The sequence below is a fragment of the Syngnathus floridae genome, chromosome 12 (assembly GCF_059516105.1).
Source record: "Syngnathus floridae isolate MCC-2025c chromosome 12, RoL_Sflo_1.0, whole genome shotgun sequence".
Lineage (NCBI taxonomy): Eukaryota > Metazoa > Chordata > Actinopteri > Syngnathiformes > Syngnathidae > Syngnathus > Syngnathus floridae.
The window spans coordinates 5,422,426-5,447,777 of NC_142424.1; the positions used below are offsets into that span (position 1 = coordinate 5,422,426).

The following is a 25,352-nucleotide window of genomic DNA, read 5'->3' on the forward strand; positions in this document are numbered from 1 at the left end:
CATTATACGTTCGCTTTGCTTAGGAGGGAACAGTCCACATTATTTACGGCCTCTTGGATAAACCACTTGCCTCACCAGAGCAGCTCAACCTCTCTCGCATCCACATGGGTCTTCAACGCATCTTGATGCTCCGCCCCGACACGCCGGCTCCCGCGTTGCCCTCCGACGTGCAGACGCTAGACGTGGTGTCACCCGACGTGGTCATCCCTACTCAGGAGACCACCTACTGGTGCTCCATCCACAAGCTGCCTGAAAGAATGCCCAAGAATCACATCGTCATGGTACGAGGGGGTGGCGAGGGGTGGAGATAGTTCACAAGCTGCAATTATACTGCGGCTTTTTTTGGCAGCATCTGGAGGAAGCAAACAGCAGATGGACTGTCATGCTTGGCAGGAAGAAGCGTACATCAAGGCAAATGCAGAAACACCATGAATTTCATTCCTGGGCAATTCTGTCTGATTTACATACAGTATACTTTACATTTTGATGACAGTAAAGTGACCTGATAGTTTGGCTACGAAAATAATAATGTTTCATAAACCAGATTTGAAGCTTCAGATGTTTATGATATTCCATTGCTTACATAACGGGATATTTTCTTTCTTCTCCGCGTCAGTACGAGTCGGTGATAACGCCAGGAAACGAGGCCATCGTGCATCACATCGAGGTGTTTGAATGCTCGCCGGACGACGGTAACGTTCCCGAGTACAGCGGCTCCTGTGACAACAAGATGGTGCCGGCTAACCTCAACTTCTGCCGGCACGTTCTGGCCGCCTGGGCCATGGGTGCTGAGGTATGATGAAATTTGAATTTTTTGCTATCAATGTGTGATTCTGTGACTTAAAATGTGATAAACAGATCAGCCAGAATCCCAAAAGTCTGATCCTCCCGATAATAGAAGCGCCATCTAATAAGAGCAGCACTTGAAATTCAGTCAAATTTTTTTGGGCGCAGTCCTCGACTGTATTCATTGGAGACCAACTCCTACTCAAATAATGTGAAAGCCGCCTGGAAGTATCTGCAAAAAGTCTATTATTACGGCTGTGCAGCCAGTCGGTATGTGGGAAGAAAATTCACATGCAAGGAGTCACACACAAAGCCTTGCACAGCATCACACACACAAAGACAAAAACAGATATTTAAAGTAGAAATTCCATTATAATCAAAAACTTTTTGTAGTTTATAATTTGTTTTCTTTGTGGAACTCATGAATATCCTTGCCCCCCCCCCCCCCACTGCCACCCCAAGGTAAAAAAATCCTAGCTCCGCCTGTGTACATGATTATTTTAAGGTCGTTGAAGTATTGTAATATTTTTAAAGTTTGTACACTGGCTAGTTTCTATTTTTAGTCTTACATTACATTTAGAAAATTTAGTAGGCATCATCATGAGACTCACTTTTGAAATGGACACAATAAGGTATTAACAGTTTTCATGGAGTGAGGCTCTAAATAAAACTGCTATGGTAGACTAGTTGAAGTAATAGATAGTCGCTAAAGTTTAGCGTAATAAACAGAAGCTAGAGAGCAGCCAGCGGAGCGGGCCAGCAGGCAGTGGGGGGTGACACATAAAACAAAGAGGACAGCGGAACGGGGAGCCTGTCACCATATTTCTGCGCTCCCCAGCCAGGCTGCTCTCTGATTGGATTATGTGTCAGCCAAACAAGAACAAGCGGGATGCCTCCCTTGCCTTGTGTGAGCGGTGAAGACGAGATTAGGTGGGAAATATTCAGGCCTCTTTCATCACCTCGTAATAGCGTTGTTCAATTCTCCCCGGCAGCGCCACAAAAAGAAATGCGACCTTGCAAAAATAAACACAAAGTTGTGTACGTGTGCGCAGAAGAGGCTTCGAGTCTTCAAATATTTTTGCTTTGGGAAATAACGTTTTAATATAAAAATAACACTCCGCAATTGGATCAACAGAAGGCATGTGCGCTTGCATCTGGTGCACGATTAAATGATGTATTAAGATTAAATCGAGATTTCCCGACGATAGTGATGTGGATACCCCAAAGGCTTTTGTTATTTCATGGAACATCAGCGAGAACTGGACAGAGCCATCTTGCATGTTGCCAAAAATAAGGCTCGGTCTTTAATGGTTCCGAAAATTAGCTTTTTTTTTTTTAACGGTTACAATATTTAAGCAGAAAATATTTAAAATTGTGTTTTCTGTCATTAAGTTTCACTTTTGGTAACATTTGTGTCAATCAAAATGTTGCCGTCTGTGTTTTTGCAGGAATTCTACTACCCTCCCGATGCAGGCCTCCCTATTGGTGGACCAGGTTCCTCACGGTTCCTCCGCCTGGAAGTCCATTACCACAACCCTCTTCTTATATCCGGTAAAACACGGGGGCACACATGTGATCACACACTCCAACAAGCAGCAGGAGAGTGTTCCTGAGAAGCTGCGGGCTAATTTCCAACAGAGCAATTCATTTAAAAATTTCCAGATGACGCTTTTCATCTGGGCCATAGTCATTATTACAGACTATTCTCAGGTGACCTTCAACACCTTGTCCACATATTCTAGCTTTTTCATATTTTCATATATTCTCACTGCTCTTCAATATTCTATTCAACTCAAGGAAGGCTAGAGCAGATATACTGTGGACGTAGTCCTACGGTTAAAATGCTTTTTTTTTTTTTTATTAGCATAAACCACAACGCCTCCATCAAGTTTCGGTGTTGGCGAGGAGTTTGAATGCTGTTGACAAACAAGCAAACATGTAGCGCACTGGGGAGATAATTATACTCGCCTCTTCTAATGGAGGGGGATGTCAATCAGCAGTGACGGGGCTAATTCATGTGTTCCTTATTATCCATGACACAACAACATCTGGCAGGTTGACTTTTTTCTACTATTTCATATCAAATACCAAATTCAGTTTCTTACATTTTTTGGAGTATTTTTTTAAAAAAAATTTTAAATTTATTATTATTTCTATTATATTTATATTATTTTATTTATTTTTATATTTTGGAGTGATTTTTTTTATAGTGTGCGTAAATTACTGTGCGAAATAAGACAAAGAAAATTAATCTGTGAAATTATATAAGACAAAGTAGCACCTGTAATTTTTAAAATTTTCTACATTTGAAGTGAAACCACTCGTCTACGTCCGGCGGGCTGCTGGCCTAGATTGCGTAATGTTTCACTAGAAATACATTGTGCAGCAGATTTAGTCATGACGAAATTGTCTTTTCTGCCTCAAGTTAATGACATCCTGAATTCTTTCCTGTCATCCCCGCCTCAATGTCCTCTAACAAAGCGACGAGAGAAAAAACAAGGCCCGCCTTGAATCATTCACTCATGAATGCTTATGAGTCCTGCTGAAATTATTCTGCCCTGCGAGCATGTGAATATGTTACAGGGAGTCAATGGAGCGCACGTGAAGCACATTAACGATCCGCGACGTCGTTGCGTGCAGGCAGACGTGACTCATCCGGGATAAGGTTACATTACACCCCCAGTCTGAGGCGCGACGACGCCGGGATCATGGAGCTGGGCCTGGTCTACACACCTATCATGGCCGTCCCACCTAAACAACACGCCTTCTACCTCACTGGCTACTGCACTTCAAAGTGTACACGCGCTGTAAGTACACGCGACATACTGTGTTTGCAAAGTGTGGGTCGAGTACCAATAGTCAGGGGCGGAGCTAAGATGTTTTTCTTGGGGGGCCATGGGGAGGGTCAAGGATATCGCAGGGGGCCGGCAAAACATTTTTTTATGTTGGAGGTAATAACAGAATCTATTTCTCATCTGCTTTGATAGGCTTTGCCTCGTGGCGGCATCTTCATATTCGCGTCGCAGCTGCACACGCATTTGGCGGGCCGCGGGGTGCGCACCGTCTTGGTTAGGGAGGGCAAAGAGGTGGAGGTGGTGCAGGAAGATCAACATTTCAGCACCCACTACCAGGTGAGCCGCAGTGAAGCCTCTCTTGCATGACTTGTGTTTTTTCCACATATTCAATGGTGTGTTTGCAAATCTTTTTTGATTTTTATTGGATTAGATTATCTATTTAAATTAATAATAATAATGTGTCATTAATTCACATGTGAATATACGTTCAAAATTATTTAATGTAATTTTACCTTGATTTGGTTGCCTCTGCTCAAGCTGTCGATCATCACAAAGACTCTGTCATTGGAATGCGGCTGACAGACGGACAAACAAAAAACAAACAAACAAACGAAGATAATTAACACTTCTAATGGAGGAGGACGTCAATCAGAATGTGTGCTCCTCAAAAAACATGTGACCCAATAATCCAATATTAATTGAATCAAGAATTTCTACACTTAGGAAAGATAACTTTTTTTAATTGAGTCTATTCAATTTTATTAATCGGTAATGGTTTTAGTTCATTAATGTTTGTATGAAATTAGGAAAAAACATTTGTCAGTATGAGTCAGCACAATCTCTTTCGATCAACATCTGCTTTTGCTCTCATCATCACAACAAATAGCAAGCAACCCCTAACATCTGTTCTTTGCATTGCCATCCGAAGGAAGATGAATTAAACATACGAGCGTGGCGCAGAGGAACATCTGCTTGTGCCTTGAACATCACCAGCCCACCCGAGTGGTGCTGCTGTCTAAGTACTCAGCCTCATTAGGAATATTCCGACACGTCGTCAACGGACGTGCGAGTCGGATGATACTACGAAAGCTTCAAGTGTGGCGACACCTTGAACAAATGCTTGGAGAGATATAAAGAAATAGCGAAAATCCATTTTTAGGAGCACAGTCATTCTACTTTAAATTTATGAATACCCTTAGGTGTGATAATTAATTATTCACTCAATTAATCCTCATGCCATATATAGTAAGAAAAAGAAAGAACATCTATTTCTACTGTTTCCTCCTGTAGTGGTTTAATTTAGTAGAGGTAAAACATTTAATTCATTAGACTATTTGTGTAATGGTTTATTTAAGTTGTGTTATAGAAAAGATATAAAAAATATATAATTATTTGTCATAGATATTAATTAGCATTATCCATTTCTTGATATTAATTTGAATTGATTCAATCTGGCTCCTTGTCCCTATTTTTTTTTTTCTTCTAGACTATTCGAGTTCTGAGGAAGATGGCAAACGTTTTACCGGTGAGTATGAAGAGACCAAGAATTTCAGAAAAAATAAATAAATTAAACCCAACTAGTATTGACTTTACTATTGTAATATTTATTTTTACTCAAGAACATCAGAGTGATAGCAATCTCAAAGGGTCCCATTGATTTTAATAGAAGTTTAATAGAGTCGATTTTGGAACACGGCGGTATTTGGTGGCATAATGTGAAATACCATAAAAAAGTTTTACAATTTTTTAATTTTGTGCTTTGTGGTGCATAGTAAAAAAAACGATGTGCTTCTCCTGACAGGGTGATGTCCTCATAACAAAGTGTACTTATAACACAGAGGATAGGGACAAGCCCACTGTGGTGAGTAGCCAATTCCAACTCAAATTAATTCTATTAAAAAAACTAAAACATTTTTTAATATTAAATAATTTGAACATGGAATACCTAGGTCATTTCGTGTCCGTTTTTTCTGGGGTTCCTCAGGGCGGTTTCGGCATCATGGAAGAAATGTGCGTCAACTACGTCCACTACTACCCTCGCACTCAGCTGGAGCTGTGCAAGACCCACGTGGACTTGGACCACCTACAGAAATATTTCAGCTTCATGAACAGGTAGTGTGTAATCATCCAACCATCAATCAATAATGTACTTCCCAATCAATCCTGTGACATTTTAGATTCCAAGGAAAGGATCAGTGTGTTTGTGGCAACAAAGGTGTGACCGAGCAGTACTCCAAATTAGAGTGGGACGGCTTTGCCACGCAGGTGCTGGATTCCCTTTACAACACGGCGCCCATCTCGATGCACTGTAACCAATCAACTGCTCGCCTCTTTCCTGTGAGTCTCACAAACACACACCAAAATTTGACAGGCTAAACTGAGCTGACATTTGAAATGGATATATACAAAAAGGATACATTAAAAGCGAAGCGTGAAGAGTCTCAGTTATCAAAATCGTGCTTTTTTTCTCTAGGGAGATTGGACTAAGCAGACTCTACCTGTGGTAACCTCGACACTCAAAAAGCCACCTTACCCTTGTGAGGTCGGCGCACGCCCCACCAGTCGCCCGGATGTCCCCCCAGTCTGAGCCAAACCAAGCGGATTGAGCCTAAGAAGGAGGTTCCACTTCTGGGGCAAAATTACACTGCATACATTGTCTGTGATCATTGATGACTTCCGAGTTTAATTATATGCTTATACGAAAATACACACTAGCTTGTTGTTTGGAGTATTGTGTTGGTATAGGGAAAAAAAAAAAATAACTGTGAAGAAAAATCTATTTTTTTTTTTAACTGCAGCTGTGAAAATGGACTAATTTTAAGCTCATATGATTTGTAAATTGACCAAATAATTTTTGAAAAAAAGTCATTAATAATATATGGAAGCGGTCGATGTTTTGACAATGGATGTTGAAGCAGTTGCCGCATTAACGATATGGAGCAGCCGCTTGCTTCAATAGAAACACAATGAGACACAATCAATCAAACAAGCAGGATTTATCCAATAGAAATTGAAAACCCGATAGGCCATTAGAAAGATGAATTGCCGCAGACAGACACGCTCATCTCAATTAAAAACTAAACGCGCCACAATTCAATTTCTTTTTGTAAACAATTTTTCCACATAATTAGACAAGAAGTCGTTCACAGAAAGTCTCCGGTGGTTCTTATTCATCCTGGACATTAAATGTAAAAGTGATTAAGACTGCATCAAAAATTGTTTTTCTGTTTTTGTGCTCAATGTCATTGAAGTCAGACTGAGCAAGGAATTTTTTTTTTTTCTCTCCCTCAAGTCATGATTCTCATAATAGACATCAGTCATCTGTAATGTGACTCAAAGAGCCTGCAGGGGTAGTCGTGTGTAACTGGCGAATGTTATACCGTTCGACCGCATAGGATGGGCCACAAACAAGGTTAGCGATGTACTATTGTGTATACTTTTGAAGTATCCTGCCACACAAGCTGAAATTACCATTTGACTGAGAACAGAGATTGTTGTAAACCTCCAAATTGACAATGTAAAGCTGTCATTTCACTTAAAAGCTGTTTTGATTTCATTTTGTCTTATGTTTTTTTTTGTGCATTTTATGGCTGTTAATTTTTTTTGTACTTAATTATTTCCAATGCAAATCAATCAACACATTGATTGTATAGTCTAGGTAGGTGAGCTGCTATCTTAGCAGTTGTGTCGTCTTGAGGTAATTAGTCGGAAGAAAACGAATTAGCTTGAATTTAGACATTTCTAATCATCTAATTTGCTTTTGATTCAGTCAGATTAATTTGGTAACTTTCTTGCATTTTTAAACAATTATAAAATCATTTAATGAGTAAACTCACTATTACACTCGAGCAGCTACACATAAAAGCCGAGGGCAGAAATGACCCTTCGCGATGGCTCATTCAGATTGGATTCATTTCATCTCAGAACCGTCAGCATACATTGATATCAAGCCTGTCAAATCCCCATCCAGTCACAGCATGGATCAAAGTTCTGTATTTGCCTGAGATTTGATTGAAACCTTGCACCTGCAAGTCAAACATGTGAGGAGGAGGTTTTCACTCAGGTCGATGTCCATGTCAATCGTAGATGCCTTTCACGCGCTTGTTCTCGGGGTCAAATGGAGATCTGATGTGGGCTGTAGCCTTGTACGTTACTCCCATTCTCTCCAGGGTGAACTCACCGCTCTTGATGAAATCAGCGCTCACCTGAAGATGGGCAAAAATTATAATGAAGTTAAAACAAATGGATTGGTGGTCAAATGTAGCACTGAAAAGCTTTCGACTGAACCCGAATTGTGAAAGATCATAATTACCACTCCGCCATCGGGATTGCGGATGTATCCATAACCGATTGTCTTGTCGATATAGAATCCATAGTCAGCTCGCCGTAGGTGACCAACAGGGACGCCATTACGGAAGATTGCCTCCAGGCCAAACATTGGCACTTTCCTGTAAGTCGGAAAATACTTAAGAGTTAATTATCTTCGCAATCAGGGGATCCAAGCATATTACATGGGGGGGCAGTGCCCCTGACAAACCCCCCTCTAGCTCCACCAGCGTATTACAGTTCAATATTGTCTGATTCAATACTGTCAAGGTCTACGCAAGCTCGACTGACTCGTCGATGGTGAAGGAAACGATGCGTCTCCTGAGGCCTTCCTCCTTCTGCTTCTCCAGCCGATGTCGACCCTGGAAGGGGATGGAGCTTTTCAACTTGCAGGTGAAGGCTAGCCCCGCCTCCAGGGGCGTGTCATCCGGGCGAAGGTCGGCGTGCCAGTGGCGGTACCCTGACAAAATGGCGGGTGCTTGTTATTCAACAACCTAATTACCATAATTTCATTAATGGAGCTGTTCAACTCTGCAAAAATGCATTCATAATAAATAAAGGCCGTCCTACTCAGAAATGATTTCACACTCCAGCTGAAGTATTTATATCTCCATAATAAGGCTAAAAATGTTGATTGCTCCCAGCAGACTTGAGTGTCCACGTTACCTTTCTCTATACTAAGCGAATCGATGGCTCTGTATCCTGAATTGACGATGCCGTGCTTGGCGCCGGCAGCCATGACGGCGAGGTAGACGGGAAGGCACGAGTCTTTGGGAACGTGCAGCTCCCAGCCCAGCTCCCCGACAAAGGACAGACGCATTGCTCGTACCTAGAAGAGAGCGACAGACGAGGGGGCTTAGAAAAGATGCGGCATGCCTACACACACACACACACAAGCATCCTCAGCCAAACACAAGCACACAAATGCACACATTTAATCTCGAAGCTCCACATTGAATTGCATTTGAATAGTGTCTGTACACAGAGGAAGGAAGCCAGGAAGAGGAAAAGCAAAATGAATAGAAAGTACATAAAACACATTAAATCAGGAGTAAAGATGTAATTATTATCTTTGTTTTATAAATGACATGTCTAAAAATGCCTTAAAGGACATTTAAAATTACATTTTGGAGTTGAAATGATGGAAGACAGGGGAGGGGAGAACTGACTTTTATGCATTTAAAACTGGCGAAAGGCAAAAAATGAAAGGCGAAAATCTGGATTTTAACAGAAAAATGGAGCATTTGAAAATGCTCTGCTCCCCCTCCTATCATCATTCTAATCTTGCAATCTCTGCAGCAGAGAATTCAGGAATCCCAAAATGGGATGAGGATGCTAGATAAAATCTCAACAGCTCGTTCTTAGAAAACAGACACTGCATGACGACGCTGGGGCAGATTCACTCACTTTACATGGTCCCTCATGGGAAATTGAATACGAACAAATCTGCATTCCGAAATAGATTGTGTTAATCCTAAGAGGTCCCTCTGTATTTGAATAACGCTTTGACAAGAAGGCAACGCTAAAGCTCAGAGGATGGCCTGATAGCAAATATGAGTTAGTGAGCAAATGAGGAAAAAAAAAAAAAAAGTGTGAAGTAAGGAGAGAAATGTCTCCAACAGTTTCCCCAGTGGGCGCTGTGACAGTTGGGCCATCTGGCCAGCCAAGGTTCACCCTGGGCCCCATATGTACATGTCGCCCTGCGCGGTCACAAAAGTGCACGCTCACAAATCTGCACGCTTGCCGCATCAAACACACGTTGCACATGAGCAAACACAAACTAAGAAGAATTCAAATGTCCCAAAGCGGCACACTCGGTTCCTCTAGCGAGTTATAAGGGGTGGGGGGGTGTTCTCGCAACACTGCAGCCATTAAAATGTCACCCAGACAAGACCAGTAAGCAGCACCAACGCCGCACAAGCAACACACTTGTGTACATGCGCAAACATTGCGAGAGAAATGCCGGCTCCAGTCACTTGTGCCTTGAATAATTTACGCAAGAGCAACCAAGACAGCGGGCTCGGGCATGTGTTAGGCGCTGCATGAGCCGGAACAGCACGTTTGCTTTGGTCGTAGGCCAATGACCGTGTTGGTCAGTTTCAAAGACCAAAGTTCCGGTAATTCTTACTCTGACATACTGGCTGGGCCATTACAGGAAAAAAAAATCATAATTATTTAGATTTTTTCTTTTTTAACTCGCTGTATGGCACATTATAGTTTTTCTATGACAGTGAGAAGCCAAAATGAAAATCCCAACTATATTTGGATTAATTACCCACCCCGAGTAGAAATTGAGCAGCAGTTGAGCCGAGAAGAAAATTAAATCAGGGTTATTTTGAGGTCATCAAATGCATCACTTGCAATTAAAAGCCGAGCCAACGACTGTGTGCTCTGTGCGAGTACGTGCGTGTTCTCACCTGGTGGCCGGCCGCTTTGACAACTTTGTGGGTGGAAAAAGGAAAGGCTTCATTGCTGAGGTCTGTGTCCAACACCTCTTGTAGCACCTCTCGACTGGACAAGGCGAGCAAACAAGGATTCATTAATAAGACAAAAATATTTTATTATTATTGAAAACTAACTCATATGTTTTATACATTAAAAATTATTATTTAAAACTAACTCATCATTAAAATATATTTTTTATAATTTGTATTTATTTTATTTATTTCAGTTTTTATTATTTAAAACTAACTCATCAAATGTTTTATACATTCAAAATAAAATGTTAAATGTATGAGCACATCAGTTTGTTAAAGAGATCACAATGTAATATGAAAAGCTGCTTTTTATGGGAAGCTCACTTTGCCACACTTTGAAAATCCTGCTCTCATATAAGACGTATTACACTGAGATAGATGTGATAAGACTTAAGAGGTAAAAGAAGAAGAAAGGGGAAAAAAAAGAGCTCACGGCTCACAAGCAATCTAAAAAGGTGCTCCCATGATAACCTCTCCCACTAACACACACGCATAAAATCGATATTACATAAAAATGAGTCAGCGGCAAAAAAAGCACTAAGTTTAGCTTACTTTGCTTCTTGTACACTTTGAAGGGGGGGGGCAGTGAAAGAACTCAATGCCTCTGAAGGATATTTTTGCAGGAGAAATGTCAGGAAGCCACAAGTGAAGTTGGGGGAACATGTTGGATTTTTCTCAAAAAGCAATCGATTCAGTCGTGCAGTGATGCGTGCGGGGCCCTGTCGTCTCACTTCTGTCCTCCCTGAAGCTACGCTTTGTTCATTGAACTCGAGAACACACGAAAAAGAACAATTAGCTCTAAATAAGCTGTGAAAAGGTTGAATGTGCTACTTCGTGAGAACTCCACCAATCGCATTCTTGGACATGCTAGCTTATCTGCATATCTACAATATTTTTATTTCAATGGACAAATAACTTTGGAGGTTACATTCTATCGTCTTTGGGGGATTACACATGCATCAAAAACTTGCACGGTAAGGTTGCTGTTGATTAATAGAAGCGTGCATTCAACATAACTCAGCACTTGGAATTCTCACGAGACCCCTTATTAAACACGGCCTCTCATAATTCCAATAAAAAAACACGCAAAACGTACACGTTAATTATCATAACTTCATAAATTCCACTCTCTGGAGCTAAAACATGCCTTAATTACTTCATATGTTCACACCAGTCAAGAGCCACTCAATAATTCCCATAGTCAACATTCAATTAGTTGTGTGAATCTATAATGAAATGAGCACACACACAGACACACACAGACACACACATACGGTTTTAGTGTGACAGACTCCTGGAGCTAGTGACGCACTCGATAGTGCTTTGACGCAAACGTTCACAGCAAGAGGAGAAGGTGGAGGGCGGGTGTTGGGGTGAGGAGAAGATTATAAGAGTTGGTTGAGGATAAAAGAAAAGTGCGGCTGGGGGAGAATATAGCAAGATCAAGAGAAGATGGAAAAAAAATACTCCTCAAGGGGATGCCATCAACACAACATATAAGTAGAGCAGAATGTGACTGAGTGTGAATCCAAAGATTGGGGGGTTTCGGAATATGTGCGCTGGTTAAAAGCTTAAAAACGTTTCGTTTTTTATTTAAAATCAAGCCGTTCAAGTCCAATGAATAGCTGGAGTGCATGTTTGCCCACCTTACCTCTTGGGTCCCTGGATGCTGATCATGCCCATGTCCTCTGAGTGGTCCGTTAGCTGGCAGCGGAAGCCCTGGTCCTGGAGAACGGTTCGAATGTGGTTCCAGTTGTGCTCGGCAACGCCGCCTCCGATGGCCAAGTAGTACGCATCACCTTCGGTAAAAATTGTAGAAATTCAACAACTAAAAAAAAAAAGGTCACTTTCTGGTTTACAAAAAAAAAAAAAAGACAGGCAGACAACCGGTAATTTAACAGTCACAAACTCCTGATGTCAATTTTCCAGAAAAGGTGGGTAGTAAATGTAACAAGTCATATTGACACTGAAGACAGGAATTGTTATTTTATTTTATTTTTTTTTTTAAACTTACCATTTGACTCAGGTGCCAGCGGGAGGTTGGCGGCTCCGGATTCGAGTCTGCTCACTGTCAGATCAGCTTCCGTACCTCCTCTTGAATTCAGCATGCAGGTATACACAGTGGAACCTGCAAAACACAAACACACAAAAAAATCAGAAATACACTTAGACAATAAAAAAAAAAAATCAAGGATATTAGAATTAAGCTATACCAGAAAAACATGCTTTTTTTTTAGTTAGCTTTTCCATACATTGTCAGAGCGCCTTTGAGAAAATCTTTTTTTGCCACCAATGTATCAATAGAGAGTGATTTCTTCAAAGGCCTATCCCCAAACCTCAAAGGAGAACACATCAGATCTGCCTCGTTTGTCTTGACACACTTTTGAAGCCCGTGTGCGATTCCTGGCAGCAGTGTTTGTCAGAAGCTGTACCAATAACACGTAACCCCTTTTTTTGCTTTGTTCCGAAGCTAACACGGCTGAACGTGAACCCCTATTAAAACGGAAATGTCAACCGAACGCATCACGGGCAGAAACAGTCACCGCCAGACCGCCGGCGACATTGTGTCGAATGACATCTGTGTATAATTTCAAGAGACATAAAATGCGCCCGTCACCCGGCTGGCTGGGGGACATGCTAAACCGTGACTGTCCTTCAGCCATCACGCACAGCAAAAGGTGATTGACATGAAACATGGAAGACATCTTGTGTGTCTGTGTCGAATGTATACTCTGTTGGCTGCAGTTTTTTTTAATCAGAGGAACTTGATCCTCCCTCGCTAAGTGATAAAGAACTTCATTTCACAACACTTAATTGGAGGTGGTTGAGAAAATGTACTGCTCATTTTGATGTCTCGCCTCATTCTGAAACTGTCAATCCTTCTCCACCATCTGTCGTTACCTATGAGATGCGTTGGCTAGTCACACCGACCTGGCTTCTTGTTGACATCGGCAGTGAACAGCCAATCGGCTGCTTTCTTGGCATCTGGACCGGTGAGATAGAACTTTCCAAAGTAGGACATGTCAAACACGGCAACGGCGTGCCTGCACGACAGGCACTCGCTTTTGATCTGCATTTGGGGAAGATGAAGAAAAAAAAATCTACCGTGAGCACTCAAGAACCAAAACGCTCATATCTAACCCGATGGCCGAGCTCATTCTTACCACATCGTGATGCGGTGGGAAGTCAAAGGTGTATTCCTTGCCCAGCAGCTCATTGTATTTATACTGCTGATTCGTCTTGATGTCGTAGGCGCCATAATAATCGTAATCTTTAACCTTCCCAACAACACAGATAAACAAAAACGAGGAGAGGGATTTGGAATTACTACTCAGTGCGATGTGCCTGCACAACTACAAGCTTCATCCCGTGCTGGGATTAGTTTGGATTTGACGGTGCAAGTGTAGTTTTAAAATGTGTGTGTTTGTCTCACAGGAGCTTGTCCGTCCTTGGTGAACCAGCCCGGTCTCTCCCAGCCGTGTCTCTCCTGGAAGACGCAGCCTTGCTCTGTCAGCACCTGCAAAGAAAAGGCAATCGACAGTTAAGAGGGAAGGAAAAAGCTTGCAGAGCTCAGGGTATGATAGTCAAGTGATTACTTTGGAGTTGGATGGGGAGCTTGCTTTTATTTAAAATTAAAAAAAAAAAAAAATGTAGATGTTTTTTGTGATGTAGTAGAATATTTTTACCTTCGAAACACACTCTCCTTTCCAGTAATATATTTATGTGTTTCCTTTTAAAACTGTGAATCATGCAAGATTACGCCGATAGCCATGCGGGATAAAAATATCAATGTCCAAAAAAAAAAAAGAATAAATAGACTGTCTGACTAAAATCAATAAGCGCACAAATGACATAAAATGTCTCCTAATTTTTTTGATATGATGGAACAATTCGGAATAAAATGCTTCACCTCCTCCTCGCTGGAATTGACAATCGCCCACAGTTGCTACTGTAGGTGTCTGATGTGTTAGCCGTCTCCTGCCAAGCCTTCCCACACCGAACTATATTTACCATCTTTGCTACACAGCAAACGTGCAAGCAGCCACGTCAGAGAGGCCCCAGTTAGTGTTACAAAAGCGGGCTCACGGTGCCTCCGAAAAATTACTCCATCTAATTAGTTTCAAAGGAACAAGTGAACACTAAGTACCCCTATGTCGTGGTGAGACCAGTATCGCACACACACGTGCGACTCATTTAGACAATAATGGACTTCTTTTTTTTTTTTTTTTTTTCCAGGGCTGCTACTAAAACTGTCAACACTGCTCACCGGCTGAAGGAAGGCCAGTTGCTAGGTGATCTCTTTTCGCAAGTGATTAGCGTGGGTCTTAAAAGGCTCCGAGACGAAGGTTAGAGCAGCCTGGTCGCACAGGAAAGTTACTCACGAGTAGCAAACACATGCTCGTTAAGATGGGGGTGGAAAAGGTGCCATAATTAGAATGGAGAAAGCTGACGTTAACACGTGACCACTCGGGCCGGGGAATAGTAAAACGGGAGCATGATGCGTAATCGCGTTTTGGAATTATCGAAGCAAATTTGAGTGCAGTACAAGGCAGCGACCAGCAGAGGCAGTGTTGAGTTTGAACTTGTTTGCTGGTGAAATTGGCAAACATTACCTCCTTTGCCGAAGTAATGAGCTCCCTTAAAAAAAATACAAAATAACAGTCGACAGCAAATTTGAGTGCATTACAAAGCAGTGACCAGCAGAGGCAGTGTTGAGTCTGAATTGGTTTGCTGCTGAAATTGGCAAACATGACCTCCTTCTTTGCCGAAGTAATGAGCTCCCATAAAAAGAAATTATAAAATAACAGTCGACAGTAACAAACGTTGGTTAACGCAATCTGTTGTGCAGAAAAACGCTGAGCAGCATGTACAAGGACAGACCCTGTCAGACAACGTGGCAGTTAAATGAAGTCAGCAAAGAGGAAGCAAGACTAAGTGGGCCATTAATGTTTAAATACGACGGCAAGGATCCATTAGGAATTTGTGTCGGGCGTAAAGGGAAGTTGAAAGACATGCGAGACTCGGAGAGTGGAGATAAGTGTGTCATTTATAGTCGCCATGGCGGGATCGCATTAATAAACGTAGCCACGGAAGAAGAGTGACACGGCTAACTGCCTGCTGCTTCAGCCTCAATCGTTTTTCTGACCGCATGAAAAGGCAACAGAGGGTGAAAGGATGAAGGAGGGACGGAGGAGAGAAATGACAATGACAAAGGAATTAAATGAGACGCTGGCTAGACAACAAAAAGGGAGTCAAAGTTTGACGCGGGAAGACATTCATCACAAACGCGCACTTTGACTGCAAACGATACAAGCAATGACGCACTGACAAAAAGTGAGGTACGCGTTGTTATTGCCGACCAATGTGTTGCTAGTTTACTTATTTTAAAAATAATTTTAAAAAGTGGCAACAAAGAAGAGAGACTGAAGATAAAACATTGGCTTCTCTCGGACCAACTGGCTCGCTGCCACGAGCTTGTACACTTGTGTGATAGTCAAAGTTAAATAATGAGATGTGGGATGTTTATTAGCCCTAACATTAAAATAGAGAGAGTGTTTTGTTTTTAACAAATGGCTAACTATAATTAATTAAGCTAATGTGCTACTGATTGCATTTAATTTCCAGTGGAGCTAGTTAAGATTTTAATGTTGCGACTGTTTGGACTCTGGATTTAATACCTTCAAATACAAATGGGAAATCTCAATGGGAAATATTATAGCATGCTGCCAGTGTATTGAGCAAACAAAACTTTTAATAATATCAGTCTTTCCGTCAGCAGGCATTATAAAATATGCACAAAGTGTTTGTGCTTGTGAAGCATAGCTTAAAAGCTGTCAGATACCTGATGGAACGGATCCTTCCTCATGTTTCTGCTCGCCAAGGGCTCATCAAATGGGAACACCACGGAGTAATTCTTTGCGTACGACTCGTGGCTCCGCTCTCTGATCCAGCGTTGGTTGTCTGTCAGCGAGTTATGGAAACGCCTGACATGGAAATTCAAACGAGCGCATTAAAAGTCACAATCGTGCAGAATGAAAATCTTTGCCATTATGATACATTGGTATGTTTTTTTTTTTTTGCACATACCTAATATCATATCCATACATGTCCTTCTCAGGGCGGCCGTGGATAATCCAATGAGCTAGCTCGCGACCACAGCCACCTCCCAGCATCATACCTGGCAAAAATTAGAGAATTTAAATTACAGTTTCCATAGTCAAAATATCGCTAACATGCTGCCATTAAAATAAGCAAAGAGAAAGTGAATAAAATTAAAAGAGAAATTCACATCATGATTTTATTGTGTCCTCCTCAAAAGAAGCATTTGGGAAGTTAGTTGACCCCGACACTAACTTCCAATTTAGCATTTCAGCCATCTTGGTCCCAACAGAGCAGCATTAATGAGTTTTTCCCTCGAAGCGCCCCCCCCCTCCCCTTTGGTTCCCTTCTTAGCAATTTGCATATGTGTGTGTGTGTGTTGCGACACAGCATCAATATGCAGCAGCGCAACCCGAGTGGCCTTGCATCTTTCTTTCATCCCCCCATCAGCGCTCTCTCGCTTTCTCTCCATCTAGGATCATTTCACACATCTGCCAGTGTCGTCACTCCGGGGCCGGGCCGGAGGTGGACGTCTGAACGGATGGATGGTGGGGAGGAGAACAGCGGGATGACAGAGTTCTCCCGAGACACTTGGACAAGCAGCGGGGCGAGGTGGCACTGATAAATGTCACTCGAGATAACCGGGCTGACGTGCGAGAACGCATCGGCGTGCGAGTGTTCGTGCGTCCACTCATCTCGTCAGGACTCCTCGTTTCCTCCTCGACTGTCTGCGTGCCGCTCTATTACCGTTCGTTCGTGCTGCGCAAACATTTGTTCCCCACTGTGTCTCTATCTGTCTCTCCCGCTCCTTTCTCATACGCCGCTTTTACAACGCTCAGAAGTTTAAATAGAGAGGCTGGAGGAAATGATGGGTTGACGTCACAACATACAAGAACATTGTATAAAATCTTTTTTCCATGTATTTCTTTTTAAAACCAGCTGAAGAAAAATGGATTTCGACCCTAATTGTAACCCAACGTCAAAGCTTTCCTTTTCGATAATCACATTGTATGTCTGCAGTCAAGCCATTATTCCCTCTCCTGCAACGCTTTTGATAATACCTCTACCATTTCTTCCAAAATAGACACAAAGCAAGTACTTATACCCGCTTTATTTGCCTTAACCACCATCTCGCTGCAATAATAAGCTAGCATGCATGCGGCTGCCCGCTTTGGCAAAGACCCCAACTTCATCCACAGCTGTACAACGCATGGCTTCCTCTGGTTGCACACAGCTTGATGGGACCATGAAGGGCAGCTGGGGGAAGGCTCGTGAGTCAGTTGGCATACATTGTTCCTCCCCCATAAAAAAAAAAAAGGCAAATGAGAGGGCACTGCAGCCCGGATGCATTTTCCACAAACAGTCATTACAAGCCTGACCTCATCTAAACTTCATGAGAGTAGAGCGCCACAAAGTTTTTTTGACCCCATTTCACTGTGATTTAATTTTTTGAAATTGGTAATAGAAACCATCATGCAGGTCTTGATTAACTTGCTATTGTGGTTTCACTTTTTTTTTTTTTTGCATTAGCGAGTCAAAATCTGCTAAAAAGCGTTGCAGCACTCAGACTAATTGCACTTATTACTTTCTAAAAGCATCACTGCCTAAAGTACAGGCAATTTTAAGTAGCGTACCAAATATCACTGAGATGAAGGTGCTAATTATTGTGATTATATAAAATGGGGCGACATGGCAACAGACATCCAGTGGTTAAAAGCAATTACATGCCCATAATCACCACTACAAACAAAAACTCTTAAGAGTTCTGACCGATGCTCTGACATCGCCAAGGTAATTCAATGTTGCCTGGCAACGAGTACAATTACCGAAAAGGAAGCACTTGAAGCAAGTGCTGAACTTTAGCCCGGTGGTTTCTCCCAAACCCAAACAGTGCGCCAAGTAAGCCGCTGTGTGACGTGAATGTGTTCTGTGCGATAAGAGATGTGAGATGAGACGGCGGCCGGGCGGGGGGGGGAGCATTTTTTAGAGCGAGACATCAGAGCAAGTATTTCATAACGAGACTTTGGCTTTAGCCGAGGCTAACGGTGGATTGTTTTGTGGGTACTTTCTCTTACGCCGATGACTTTAACATTTACACCTCCGCACGATGCATCTTTCTTGACGCTGACATTTCTTCATGTCTCAAGTCAGAGGTGAACTCTGTCAAGTCACTTAATGGAATGACACTTTTAACCTGAGGCACTTTTGGATTACTTTGTGTCTGTCAGAGTTCAGGTATAATAGTGGGGAAGATTAAAGGTCATTAGTAAATTCAGAACAATCATTTGGTTATGTAATGTTTTTGTTTTTAATGGCCTTATTTATGATTTCTGGCTAATGTGTGACAACTATGAGTGATAAGAAAACAGGCACAAATATAATGTAAAAATGTACAATAGTGTATAAAAATAATTTACAAAAATTAATATAACAAATATAAATCAAAACAAGTTTATAAAGTACAATAAATAAAATACCTACACCCTAATAGTCACTACTTTGATGCCGCTGCAGGATGTTTTACTTGATTAAAGTTATTGGACCTTTTGCTATTTTCTTGAATTTCTGTAAAGACCATCAACCCTCAAATTCCTGGAAATTTACATTTCTGTTGGCAAGAACTATTTATTTAGAGTACGCTTAATTAAAATTCCCTTCTCTGTCAAATATGAAAGCTCATCTTGTTGTTGACTTACAAAACGAGAACATCATGTAAATATGCACTGCAGACTACCAAACTAAACAGATTATTTACTTGTACCCAACGTTGCGCAAAATGTGTTTTTCTACAAAAAAAACAAAAAACAAACTTACCAGCACTGTTGAAGCCACAGCCCAAAAAGAAACCTCTGACCTCTGGAGCCTCTCCCATTAGCGGCTTATGGTCTGCTGTGAAGGATTCTGTAGAAAAAAGAAAAGACTGAATGTCTACATTACACTAGCAGAACAAAACAAACATTACTTTATTTGATAACTAATATTGCAAAATATTGTAGTACTATAACAAAGTTATGGTCATTAAGATTTAATTTGAAATTCCTTTAAAGTAGGCCTACATGGTGATGTCATCAGACTCATTTTCAGACAGACAGATCTTCCTAAACCCATTAGTCTCCCCTCATCACCAATTTGCATTTATTATAATCTTTCCATTTTTCCATTTTTCCATATTTATTTCATAATTAGGTATGAGTGTTTCTGGGAGAAATCCGACTCGGTAGAATCACAGATAGATTCTATTCATTTCTAAATGTGAATGTGGGAGATCTTTTTTGGGAAAAAATGAGTGTGTGTATGTACCTGGTCCACAGACAGTGGATTTAATACCAGTCTGTTCTAAAACAGGAACTCTGTTGATAGCGCCCTCGATATGTTGCATGAATACATCCCAGTCCAAGTCAAACAGGCTGAAGGCAAATTTATCAGAAACCTGAAGAAAAAAAACAAAACAAAAAAACATTAAACATTTAAAATAAATGTGAAAAAAACAAATCTGTTTTTTCGACGCCTCATATGTGGAAGAATTTTAGACATGTTTACTGTTTCGGACAGAATTCAAGAACGATGCAGCCCAGGGAGTTTTGTGTTCTTACGAAGCACAGCCTGCTCAAGTGGAAATTGCTTTTGTCCAATTGAGCCCAGTCCTCCACGTCCTTCCCAAGACATCAATCCTCCTTACTTCGCCCTCTATTCTCACTATTGCCGTCTAACTCTCATCTCCTCTTTCTCCTCCAAAGCGATCAAAGCCAGCGCTCGGCTGCAGAACAAGGAGAAAAGATTAAGAAGTGGCTCCGGCACGCATGAATCACGTCGGCGGCATACGCCACCCGGCACAAAGACGCAAAGTCACGAAAGATGAAGTCAAACTGTTTGATCGAGTCACTTCAAAAAACCGTCACACGAAGGCAATTTGCACTTATGGGGCACAACTTTAGGTACACCTGCACAAATTCATAAACCCAAATTGAGGAACTGCTAATCTGCTTTGATAAAGAGATAAGAACTAACACACCCATCCAACTTTGCTAGAAATAATTTATCTTTGTTCAACTACCTTCGCCAGCAACATAGAGCGACAGCAATAATGACTGAATGTTCTTTCAGGGTGGTACTTAATTAACCTGTGCGCTCATTTTTTTTCACTCCAATAAAGGTCAAGAAACAAAACATAATTTAAAAAGTTTCAAAAAGGATGACAGCATAACAAATTGCACACACGCTGAGGGTTTGAGTCAGTTGAAAGAAGAACAGATTAAACGGGCGAGGATGTGAAGTCGACAGAATGAGCTACGTGATGTATTTGTTTGATTATCATGATAAAAGCCAACGCTCTCTCACTAAAAAACATTGCACAAGGACGAGAGATTTGCACAACTAGGAGTAAAGACATTCATTTTGATGTCTGCATCAAAAGTAACCCCCTGTGGTATTGCGCTGCGTAGAATTGTGTAATCAGGCTGAAATAGAAATTCCTTCTGAAATTGTTTGAGGATGCTGAGATGCAAGTCATGCCAGTTTATGATGTCACTGCTGAAATACAACAATGATGACATCATACAGCACATTAAGACAGGGGAGTCAAACACATTTTTGTCACGCATTGTAGTCATAGTTTCCCTCGGAGGGCCATTATGATTGTCAATGAAATCCGAGACTAGTAAAAACTGTTCAAATAGTTTAAAAAGATGAACGGTAATAAAAATTGCTCACAATATCCCTACTTTTTAAAAAGTGAAGATAATTTGTAATTTTTGTAATGACAAAGTCGATGTAAAATTTGTCTTTGCGGGTCACATAAAATGATGTGGCGGGCCGTATCTGGCCCCGGGGCCTTGAGTTTGACACCTATGCATTAAGAGGTTACACAACTGTTTACCTCATCCCAAAAGATAGGGTTTTGTTCGTAGCCACCCACGGACAAGGCGTCACCTTGGAGACGTAGGTACACCGATGCATCATGGTCCCTCACATTTGGCATATTCTGCACAGATGGAACAAAATGTTAGAACACATCACCTTCACAAAAAGACAAAAAACAAATGAGAAAGACAAAAGAAACCGCTAGCTTGGGCCACTTTCAAGCAAAGGTCATTGTCAGGTTCGAGAGACTACTAAGACATTGCAATAGGTAAGCAGAGCTGCATTAAGATTGGCATCAGCTTCATTGCTCAGTGTCAACATTGTGGAGGTATTTTCAGTCTAATGTAAGAGCCCTCCCCACAAATGAGGCATTTATCATTTCCCTTTAAACGGTGACATAATTTACAACCAATAATACAATGGATGAGAAAAAAATGTGTTGTGAATCAAACTGTAAACTCACCAAGAAAACTTTTACTATCATCATAAATCAGTGTGACAAGCAAATAATTTTTCCCGGACAAAATATGACCAGTTGAGTCGCCCCCGGCTGGCCATTAGAAAGAAAGCACTTTTTAGTGACTGTGCCTACATCCACTACTTTATTCCATTTTATGGAAGCGTGTGTGAGCGCGTGATGGAGCAGTAATGCTGCCTAAGCTCCTCTTAAACTAGATAAGAGAGACGAGTTCTGGCTTAAAAAGCATCAGCCTCTGGAGGATGAGCACTGTTACACATCTGCCCACTGGCTCGGTGCACATTTGCTAATTTGATACACATGACAAAGTTAAGTAATGTCACTTCAGATAGGACTTGTAAATACACGGCCAGCCTAATACAATTAGAATATGTACACATATAAAAAAAAACACACAAACCCAGCTGAGGTTTTTACACGTTACATTTAAATGGTTACAGTGCCCCCTGCTGGTTGTATCAAGAATTTCTACCAGCCAGCATGGTATAAAAGTACCTGAATGCCTTCAATTCTCTCTGTGACCACGTAGGCGTGATGCATGGCAACGAGGGGCACCTTCACTCCAGCCATGTTCCCCAACTTGGTGGCCCACACTCCTATACCATAAGTACATAAATGTCACCTTCTATTCAAAATATATGCAATGATAGCACTCCTAACTTTAGCATTTACTTATTTGCCATTTTTTTTGTGTGTCTGACAAACAAAATATTTGATTGCCTGACCTGCACAGTTGACCACACACGGTGTCTCGATGGTGCCGTGCGGGGTCTCCACTGCCTTCACTCTGTTTACCCCGAGGTCATCTGCCCGCACTTTGATACCGGTAACAGGGCAGTTTTCAATCACCTGGTTTAGGAGGACATCAGAGAAATGGTAGCTATCTGCATATTGTGATATGATATGATGAGTAAATGTTACCGTGGCTCCCCTAGCAGAGGCAGCTCTGCTCAGGGTGGTGCAGGTGCCCGCAGGATCCATGGTACCATCTTTGGGCACGTAAAGGGTCCCATAGAGGTCATCAACGTTCATCAGAGGATAAAGGTCCTTGGTCTCAGCAGGTGACAGCACATGGGACTCGATACCGTAAACTTTCCCCAGCTAGAAAGTAGAGAGTGGTTATGGCTTTGTACATTGAAAAGAAACATTTTCAAATATGCAAGAGGAGTCTCTACGGTGGGGAATTGCATTGCATGAGTTGAACTTGAGACTCTTGGCACTGGTAGACTCAAAGTAATCAAAGCAGTTATTATCTACACGTGTTACATGTATAGAACCAAACAGCAACTTTATTCTTAAACCATGCAAAAGAAAATGCAATAACTGGCAATTGTGTGACAAAAAAGTTTCGATCTAGTTTCTCACCGACATGAGGCGCTTGTACTCATCCAGACGCTGCTTGTTAGAGGCGATGAAGAGTCCTCCATTCTGGATCCAGCCAGTATGGAGGCCCGTCTCTTCCTCCAGGTCTTTGCTGATTACGTTACGCGTATGGGCCAGCAGCTCCACTTCAACGTCGCTCGGGCGGAGCTGCCACAGGAGGCCTAGAAGAAAGGCACAGAGAAACACACATAGAAACATTTTCTTCAGTTTCTTTCTTTCAGTCACAATGTCTTCTTGAAAAACCACAAGCATGCCCAAACTTGAAGTCTATTACCCGCTGTGTGCCAGGTGGTTCCAGCAGTTAGTCGGTCCCTCTCCAGCAGAACCACATTGGTCATGCCCATCTTAGCAAGGTGGTAGACGGTCTGACAGCCCAGACTGCCTCCACCGATCACCACTACATCAGCTGACCTGAACAAAGAGACAGGAGAACAAATTATTGTGACATCATAGCAATCAAATGTGGTTGATCTTCGAGATGCAAACCTCGGTAAAGGTTTAGTTGGCCCGGATGTGACTGTGTCATCTTGTTTGAGTGTCTTCTCATAGGGGACGCTCTTCTCTGTGGTGTGCTCGGAACTGTAGGTCCGACAACTTGTGCGGCACAGTGGGGTGATAAGCGGGGGGCGCGCCGCCGACACCAATCGCCTAACTGCAGTCCCAAGAAAGGCCATGGCCTCTGTGGAGTAAACCGGCAGAAACCAGATGACGTCACGAGAATGCGTAGTGTGTGTGTACAGTAAATGTGTCAGTGTACTTATATTTATGTATGAGTGTATATAAATGTATGTATGAACGCATATAAAATAAATAATACGCAGTAAAACTACTACTGCTAGCAAACTATTTATTTACAAACTTTCAAGCCAAGCTGAGGAGGGCTGTCACATTTTTCTTTACTGTGACCAACAAATGCTGACGAGAAGAAACGCGCTTTAATGATCGTTTTCCTACAATTATATATATCATAATTAACCTCGAAAGGCTTGCAAGATGCATGTAAATAAAGTATAGCAATGATTGGAAAGCGTCTACCATGCAGCACATGCAAGCACAAACAAGCCTGATCGGCATTACGTGGCACACAACTGCAGCAGCCATGACACTCGTCAACACTTACCAGAATGAATAAAATGAGCAAGTTCAAAAAGCTTTGGAGCTGTCTAAGTGTGTCCAGAGGAGATAAATTACAGGTAAAATATCGGAGACTTCCTGGCAATCCACATGGACATATGTCCACAACGTGGAGCTGGCGACTCGTTGGCCACGCCCCTTTCCTGTTTACGAAACGAGTAGTGTCAACCGAACCGGTCAAATTCCGCCCGTTTTTTGCTAAATGTATAACTTCGAACCTAGTCTGTGAAAATTAATAATTACTCTAGAATTATTTTAAGACACTAAGTTGCAAATTATTAGATGCAGACATTTTTGAGTCAAAGTAACACAAGTGAAGTCAGGACACAGTTAATGCATAATAAAATGCTCGAGTAGGCCATTAAAAACCTCAAAAAATGTATACGAAACATTTATGTGAAACCCCCACCTGCAGCCCAGCAGCCAATGAGGAGCCTACTTCAGGAAGCCTCCTGCAGAAGGAGGTTCTTTCCAGCTGGAATCAACGGCAACAGGACTAGAGCAGCAGAATCTCACAATCTTCTGCATTTGCACCTCTGTCAACCCTGTGAAAATTAACCCAAGTAACCTTTGAACAGGACCCTTTGAATCCTAACCATGATCTTGGATAACAATATCTAATCTGGACTATTATATATCAAGTGTGCACAGTCAACAAGATTAAACTAAAAATTAGGGCATTTGAGTTTGGTAGATTGTAATAATTGTATGAGGAAAAAAATCTCTTATTACTCACATATCTATCTCATGACATTGACCTAAAAATACATAACTTACACACACAGCAAATGTGTGTGCAGATGAATGCGCTTGTAAATTCGTCTGCTAAAAACCCAGGCTAAATTTAGCTACTCTACACTTATTAGTGTAGCTGCAGTGCCATCTTGTGGTATCTGAAGGTTATTGCAAAACAGAAAAATAATCTACCTAAAAATATATATATATATTTTAGTTTACTTTAGTTTGCAGATGAATCTCACTCAATCTGGTTGGAGTGGCTCTGTTCCAGATTAA

The 25,352-nt window shown here is 41.6% G+C and overlaps 3 protein-coding genes across 6 annotated transcripts in view; 1 reads left to right on the top strand and 2 right to left on the bottom strand.

Annotated features, from left to right (window-relative positions):
- The window catches only part of fam163ba (family with sequence similarity 163 member B, genome duplicate a), a 21,776-nt gene extending 15,355 nt beyond the window's left edge, over positions 1–6,421 (bottom strand). For 2 of the 3 annotated variants that reach the window (XR_015861943.1, XM_088393040.1), the window contains exons 1-3: positions 5,527–6,421; positions 4,094–4,156; positions 71–249 (exon numbers count right to left, since the gene is read on the bottom strand). The gene's annotated coding sequence lies outside the window, so the exon portion shown is untranslated. Of the gene's footprint in view, positions 1–70; positions 250–583; positions 1,135–4,093; positions 4,157–5,526 lie in introns of those variants that run through there. The other variant, XM_088393042.1, reaches the window with a different exon arrangement.
- Positions 1–7,210, top strand: part of dbh (dopamine beta-hydroxylase (dopamine beta-monooxygenase)) — a 9,124-nt gene extending 1,914 nt beyond the window's left edge. Inside the window, exons 3-12 of the mRNA XM_088393037.1 lie at positions 24–281; positions 617–793; positions 2,235–2,337; positions 3,427–3,593; positions 3,774–3,917; positions 5,068–5,106; positions 5,383–5,442; positions 5,566–5,693; positions 5,759–5,918; positions 6,055–7,210. Of these exons, the coding sequence (XP_088249163.1) occupies positions 24–281; positions 617–793; positions 2,235–2,337; positions 3,427–3,593; positions 3,774–3,917; positions 5,068–5,106; positions 5,383–5,442; positions 5,566–5,693; positions 5,759–5,918; positions 6,055–6,168 (1,350 nt within the window). The 3' untranslated portion in view covers positions 6,169–7,210. The remainder of the gene's footprint in view (positions 1–23; positions 282–616; positions 794–2,234; positions 2,338–3,426; positions 3,594–3,773; positions 3,918–5,067; positions 5,107–5,382; positions 5,443–5,565; positions 5,694–5,758; positions 5,919–6,054) is intronic.
- On the bottom strand, positions 6,559–25,312 carry sardh (sarcosine dehydrogenase). 2 transcript variants are annotated; one of them, XM_088393033.1, is made up of 23 exons: positions 25,296–25,312; positions 24,748–24,883; positions 23,691–23,883; positions 23,479–23,615; positions 23,187–23,365; positions 22,743–22,922; positions 22,547–22,670; positions 22,317–22,417; positions 21,360–21,464; positions 19,784–19,913; positions 19,298–19,384; positions 16,472–16,562; positions 16,227–16,368; positions 13,818–13,901; positions 13,549–13,662; positions 13,316–13,454; positions 12,399–12,512; positions 12,036–12,183; positions 10,325–10,418; positions 8,574–8,736; positions 8,199–8,367; positions 7,894–8,029; positions 6,559–7,786 (listed from the first exon to the last, which is right to left on the bottom strand). In XM_088393033.1, exons 3-23 carry the CDS (start codon positions 23,876–23,878, stop codon positions 7,658–7,660), a joined length of 2,754 nt encoding a protein of 917 aa, XP_088249159.1. In that variant the 5' UTR covers positions 23,879–23,883; positions 24,748–24,883; positions 25,296–25,312; the 3' UTR covers positions 6,559–7,657. The 2 variants fall into 2 exon arrangements, with proteins under 2 accessions (XP_088249159.1, XP_088249158.1); XM_088393032.1 differs by lacking the exons at positions 24,748–24,883; positions 25,296–25,312 and adding an exon at positions 24,325–24,481.
- Positions 25,313–25,352: the final 40 nt, after the last annotated feature.